The 6,753-nt window shown below is 45.4% G+C and overlaps 1 protein-coding gene and 1 pseudogene across 1 annotated transcript; both read left to right on the top strand.

Annotated features, from left to right (window-relative positions):
• The first annotated feature begins 215 nt into the window (after positions 1-215).
• Positions 216-1,543, top strand: LOC109786348 (uncharacterized; annotated as a pseudogene).
• Positions 1,544-2,372: 829 nt separating this feature from the next.
• LOC109786347 (small ribosomal subunit protein mS80 (rPPR6)-like) lies at positions 2,373-3,680 on the top strand. Its single transcript, XM_020344919.1, has one exon. The coding sequence runs from the start codon at positions 2,373-2,375 to the stop codon at positions 3,678-3,680; it is 1,308 nt and encodes a 435-aa protein (XP_020200508.1).
• The last annotated feature ends 3,073 nt before the right edge of the window (positions 3,681-6,753 follow it).

The following is a 6,753-nucleotide window of genomic DNA, read 5'->3' as shown; positions in this document are numbered from 1 at the left end:
CTTTCAGATGTGGTTGAATTGACAACTCGGTTGCTAATACTTGAGAATTTCTTTGGCTCCCCTTGTGTCGAATCAATAAATTTGGGTTGAATACTCTACCCTCAAAAACTATTGCGATCCCCTATACTTGTGGGTTATCAGACGCGTCGCCAGAGGTCAAGGTATTGAATCATGGCGGCCGGACCGAGCGCGCTCTGGATATCGCGCACCCAGGAATGAAGGTGCATGCCCTCTTGAACAACGTGGAGCTTGCGACGGCGTCGAGGGACGAGCGCCAGAACTTGAGGTGCAATCTCGTCAACAGAATGCCCGTCGATCCAGTGGTCCGTCCAGAACCTGCAGTCGGCGCCTTTGCCAAGGATGCAATCGGTGGATGCCCGGAAGATGCTTTGACGTCCGGGTCATGGGGGATGTGTAGGCGGCTCCATGGCCACGAGGGGCCCGTGCGTTTGGGCCATAACTACCACGTGCACAGAGCAATGCCCGAGCGTTGAAGATCTCTAACATAGGTTTTTTATAAATAGCGAATTAGACACATACCTTTTTGAACTGCACATAAAGCACTTGCAGGGTTGAGGAGAATTGATTTATAAGGGTTGTCGTGGCGTGTTCTTGATGCAAAGAGCAAGGTCAGAAGTCTTTAGTTAATTTCAGTTGTCATTATTTGCCCATGTCAAAATATTTGGTTTAGTAATTTTCTTTGTCTATGTGATAGGTACTTTGACGGTTGGCATCCCAAATGTCTGTTGTGCTTCAAGGTAAGGACAAGCCAACCTATGCATCTCATGTGGAAGCTAGAGACACGTGTGTCATTCATAATGCAAAAGATATCCGTGTTACATGAAGAAAAATGACTGACAAAATTTACTACCGGCACACGGGTTAGTAATTCTAGCAAATACTTTTGAATACCTTATTTGGTATTATTATTAATTTTGTTCTGTCATGTGCATTATGCCATTTTTCCAATAGGTATATTGGCCACCTGAAGGAAAGAAAGCTCAAGGACCATATGGCAAAAGACCCAACTCAAGTGATCTGTAAAGTTGTCATGTGCATGCTTCCCCGCAACAAATTGCGTGATGTAAGTGAAATTTCATGGAAGAAAAGAACAAAATCCAATAACATACCATAAGATCCTCATCCATCTTTTCTTCTCTGTAGTTCCAAGTGGCTGATATTCCATGCATACTGTAGGCCGTAGTCTACTTCGCCCCCTTCTTGAATTACCATTTAACATGTAGTACTAGTTTTATGATGGCATTCTCATTAAAATCCCCTGCTTTGGATAGGGATCGCAAGCCGAGGATATTTGCTGAAGGCGAGCATCCATTTCATGACCGGCCTCTCAAACCTTTTCATGCCGCCACTCAAAGTACGTGAGATGCGCCCCCGGGCAAGACGTGCGATGATAAGGACACAGAAAAAGGAGATTAGGACATGGAAGCTAAGAAAGTCGAGGGGGAAGCAACTAAGAATGGCAAAGCTATGGTCGCTGCATAAGTCGACTTCAGATGTGCGTGGACTATGGAGAGACCTATGATCTGCGCCGACGGATCTACCCTATGCATTTTCTGGATGATGATCTGTGTACCTCTTATCCCTTTGACATGTAGTCTTTCGTGTTGAATTTCGTAGACATGATACACTACAATCTTATCAAGCGTGGTTAAGGTAGCCATATTGCTGAGAAGCCTGTTGAGTTGAGTTGAGGAGGCACTAGAACCTAGAAAAGCTCAAACTCATTCTGATTTTTCTTTTCTTAAACTTGGAACTGGGATCTTGTATTGCAAATAAAATTCATCGCATTATGCAGAATATCCATCTTGAATGGAGCAGCTAATTCATTAGGTTGAGTTATAACTCACCCTTTTTTGTGAAAAAGAAAGGTAATATTTTGTAGAATAAGAACACCTCCGATTTTGAACTAAAACCACGACACTTATTATGCATTGAAGGGAGTACTATTCTGTGAACGAAAATATTTTTTAAGAAAAAGAAAAATCAGCACCATCTTTCAAGGTTAACCATTTTCTTGTTTTTGAACACAGTACAAATGCAAGCAATCAAATATATACGCGCATACACTCCCTGATCATTCCCCGGGCTAGGTCGGGTTCGGGCCGGGCTTGCAAAGCCCGATGAAAATATCCCGAGCCCGGACCGGCCCGGCCCGAAGCACATGAACAGTGCCGTTTTTAAATTAAATTAATCATATTCGAGATATTATATTAGTTTATTATACCTATATTTCGAATAAAAATAATATATAGTCATTTCGGGCTTTCGGGCCGGGCTTCGGGTTCGGGCCTCCGGGTCGGGTTGTCCATGAACAGGTTTACTATGAACGCACACACGCACACCATACCCCTATGAGCACCTCCGAGATCCCCACCGCCATTGCCGACATGGTCGTTGACTTCACCGAGCCGCTCCTAGCCGCCATCCTCCTCTCCGCCGAGAACTGCTCTGGTAAAAAGCTACTCCTCTTGTTCAAGTCTGCCGGGAAGAACAACCCTGATGTCAAGAGCCTTGCCAATCTTGACATCGTCGCGAGCAAGGTTGCTGATTCAGCTGAGATTGACGAGATGGACGCGTACATGCTCTGGGATTTGGTGAAGGAAATGGGCAGTGTGCCAGGATCATTGAGCACCCCACTGCTGAACAAAGTGCTAGCAATATTCTGGAAGCTCGAGAAATCGAAGGCGGCGCTAGAGGTGCTTGACAAGTTCAGTGAGTTTGGCTGTACTCCGGACGGTGACAGCTATTATCTGGCGATTCAAGCGGCTGGAAAGAAGTCCATGGTTGGTGCTGCATGGGGAGTTTGCGAGAAGATGATTAGCTCCGGGTGCTTCCCTGATGGGAAGAAGACCGGTGAGATTGTGTCCTTCTTTTGCCAGGGGAAGAAGGTAACAGAGGCACATTCAGTATACCTAGCAGCGAAGGAGAAGAAGGTTCAGATTCCTACATCATCCTTGGATTTCCTTGTTGGTGCTTTGGCGAAGAATGACGAGACCATCAGTACCGCTCTGGAGCTGCTGGTTGAATACAAAGGAGAGTCTCTTAAGCATGCAGGCAAGTCCTTTGCTGCCGTTATACATAGTTTGTGCAGGATGAAGAATGTGAAGGATGCAAAGAAGCTGTTGATGAGGATGGTGAATCTTGGCCCAGCTCCTGGTAGTGCAGTGTTCAACTTTGTCATCACAGGATTGTCTAAAGAGGGAGAAATGGAGGACGCAAAGGGTTTGATAAGAGTGATGGAAAGCCGAGGGCTGCGCCCTGATGTTTATACATACAGTGTGATCATGAGTGGCTACATAAAGGGAGGCATGATTGATGAAGCTCATTCTCTACTTCGCGAAGCTAAGAAGATCCATGCAAAACCAAGCAGGGTTACTTATCACATACTGATCCGTGGTTACTGCAAGATGGAGGAGTTCGAGAAGGCCCTGGAGTGCCTAAAGGAGATGAAGGAGGACGGGTTGCAGCCAAATATGGATGAGTATAGCGAACTCATCCAGTCGTTGTGTCTGAAGTCTATGGACTGGAGAACAGCTGAGAAGCTCCTGGAGGAAATGGAGGGCAGTGGATTATGCCTTAAGGGCATTATCCGCAGCCTCATACCAGCAGTCAAGGAGTTGGAAACGGAAGAGGCGTCAAAAGACAGCCAAGAAGCATAGTTTCTCTAGGATATGCTTGGAGTGACACTGCCACTAATAAGTTTTGGGGAATCACCCTCCTTTTGCTCTCTGCATCTCTGGTGAGGTTATGAAAAACACCATCTTTTGTACTTGTCTGTTTGTTGCTAGATGCTAAAATAATTTTGCGTTTGTATTGTAAATGCTGGACCAGCAGGGATGCATAATTAATTTTTGTCTAGAGTTTATGCGTCTCTAGAAGTAGAACCAAGAGAATTTCGGCGCAATTTTCGATCCAATGTTATGACTTGGAAAAAGGAGTATAGATGTTTGCCTATTCCCAAAGCAAGGGGCCCTTGCGAAGTGAAAATGGATTTTTTTTTTGGAATGTGCCTAACAAATCAAAAGGTAAGTAGTAACAGTAAAAGCATGTTGGTGCAGCAGCAGGTACCTGTCGGTGCTTTGGTGCGGGATGTACAACAGCATGCCTATATGCTGTTATCGTGTAAACCATCGGAATGACGATGCTATATTTTTACTATGCAATTCATAGATTTGTTGGCACTGGTAACTGACTCCGCGAAGACACTTTCACTGATACGATTTTCAAGGACATGTATTGCCAATTAGTCTGCTGGTATATCTAATGGAGTAATTTTCTGGGAATGCACTTGATGGTTTACTATTCACTGATAACACTCTCCTGCGCAGTAATCTGCCGGGTCTTTTGTGCACCATTCGGAGCATGATTTGATGAGTTTAGTGTCTGACATTCAGCTTTTCATTTGGTTTTAACTCTATATCTGCGACACGTTGAAAACACACAACAGTGCCTGCCCAGTTTTGTGTAATCACCGCATTAGCTTAGGTTACTGCGATCATTGCACACTTTTTTTTTTTGCACATAGAGCAAGCTTAATTCCCAGCAGCTAGCGGTAGGTGGTACATGAAATCTCAGCCGAATCGAATTTTGAATAGTCGTCTGGCTCAGGCCTAATCAGGAGTAGATAGATGCTTTGCAGTTGAAAACAAGGCAGTTTCTGAAAGTTTGTGTGTGTGCGGTTGCTCCTATGCTAGACCTGTGAATAGCAATAGCAATAGAGATTGGTGATTGCGTCAAGATTTTGATTCTGCGTTGTGCACGTGGCTGGTATGTGGCAGAATAGTCCCGTTGATTTAGTTTTCTGCTCCGTTAAAATATTGTTGATGTGTTGTGGTGATAAGTGTGATTCCTGGCGCTGACGCTGCTATTAGTTGTACTGTCAACTGATGGTGGACGCAACCACACATCACAAGCTGCGCAAGCACGGGTGCTACATGTTATGGACCGTGTATCAGAAGCGAATCACCGTGTATCGATCAGGAGCGAATCTAGGTTCGGCTGGGCAAATACTTTGTGCTCTTGTTTCCAAGCAATATACATTTTGTAGCATATACATCTCACATGATATTTGTTCATATTGATGGTCAACGTGGTTTTAAGATACGTGCTAGGCCCCATATATCATCCCTATACGTCCTACTATGCTTTGGTGCATGATGTACAAGAGCATGCCTACATGCTGTTACCATGTGAAGCATCGGAATGGCAGTGCCATATTGTTAGTATATGCAATTCATAGGTTTGCTGGCGCTGGTAACTGATTCAGGGAAGATACACTTTCATTGCTATGGTTTTTAAGGGCGTGCATTGCCAATTAGCCTGCTATATAATGGAGTAATTTTCTGGGAATGCACTTGATGATCTATTATTACCAATGTGTGTTCACAGGTAACACTCTCCTGCGCAGTGGGTCTTTTGTGCGCCATTCGGAGCATAATTTGATTGCACGACTAGAAAAATATGGCCTATTTGAACAACTTGCTTCTAGAAGGACTGCTGGTGGGGGCCACAACCATTTAGTGTCACCTTCCCGCTCTTGTTTGCTATCTCAGCCAATCCTGAGGCAAAGGTTGCGGAGATGTGGCGTCAAGGTCGATGGGCCCCGCGGTTCCGCCGATCTCTGGGTCCCTTGGAGGCCTCAGAATGGGAGAAAATGCGGGATAATTTGAATGGGTTCCGTCTCTCGCATGGAAAGGATGAGGTGGGCAGGCGTCTTGAGGCGTCAGGGAGCTTCTCGACAGGCTCATTATACAAAGAAATCTTCAAAAGCTCGACCCCATGTGATCTAGCGGGGATATGGAAGGCTCGGTTACCAGTAAAGATTAAAATCTTCCTTTGGCAGGTGGCGCATAACATAATAACTAGTGGGGATCAGGTGCAAAAATGAACAGGCCCAGGTGATGGCAAATGTGTTTGGTGTGGAGAGGATGAGGACGGCGACCACATCCTATTCAGATGTATTATGGCTAGATTCGCGTGGAGCGCCATTTGAGAGGCCACGGGATGCTCCTGGAACCCAAGTGGATTCTCGGATTTCTATCGTCTAGCGTCTGCCACGGTGGGAACAGATAGAAGGATGGCATGGGTGGGATTTGGGGCCATCGCATGGGCCCTCTGGACTACCAGAAATAAAGCTTTGATAGAGGGTCATTTCATTCGTCATCCGGCTGACCTCCTATACAAAATGGTGTCTTTCTTGTAGCCGTGGAAACTTCTGGCAAGAAACACGGATAGAGGACGGGTGGAGGAGCTCGCACGCAAGGTGCGAGCAAAGTGCACCAATCTTCGACGGGCATCATAGGGAGATCACCGGCCGGTGGCCGCCCTAGCTACCTCGACAGCTTCTGCATCTTCTCGTAGGTCTTCTCCGGCCTAGGTTAGTTCCACGCTGCATCGCGTGATGGGCCTTTGGCCTTGTATCCCCGTACCTTTCCTTCTTTAGATTTGCGTCGTGACGGTATCGGTTGTAAGGGCCTCATTTTAAGGCTGGGAAAATGCCTCCTCTCTAAAAAAGGTCACGTCTTGATACGTCTCCAATGTATCTATAATTTTTTATTGCTCCATATTATTATATTATCCATCTGGGATGTTTTATATGCATTTATATGCTATTTTATATGATTTTTTGGGACAAACCTATTAACCTAGAGCCAGTGCCAGTTTCTGTTTTTTTCTTGTTTTTGAGTTTCGCGGGAAAGGAATATCAAACGGAGTCCAATTGACCTGAAAGTT

The sequence above is a fragment of the Aegilops tauschii genome, chromosome 3 (genome assembly GCF_002575655.3).
Source record: "Aegilops tauschii subsp. strangulata cultivar AL8/78 chromosome 3, Aet v6.0, whole genome shotgun sequence".
Classification (NCBI taxonomy): Eukaryota; Viridiplantae; Streptophyta; class Magnoliopsida; order Poales; family Poaceae; genus Aegilops; species Aegilops tauschii.
The sequence above is the reverse complement of the archived record's forward strand: the minus strand, read 5'-3'. Positions and strand labels throughout refer to the sequence as shown.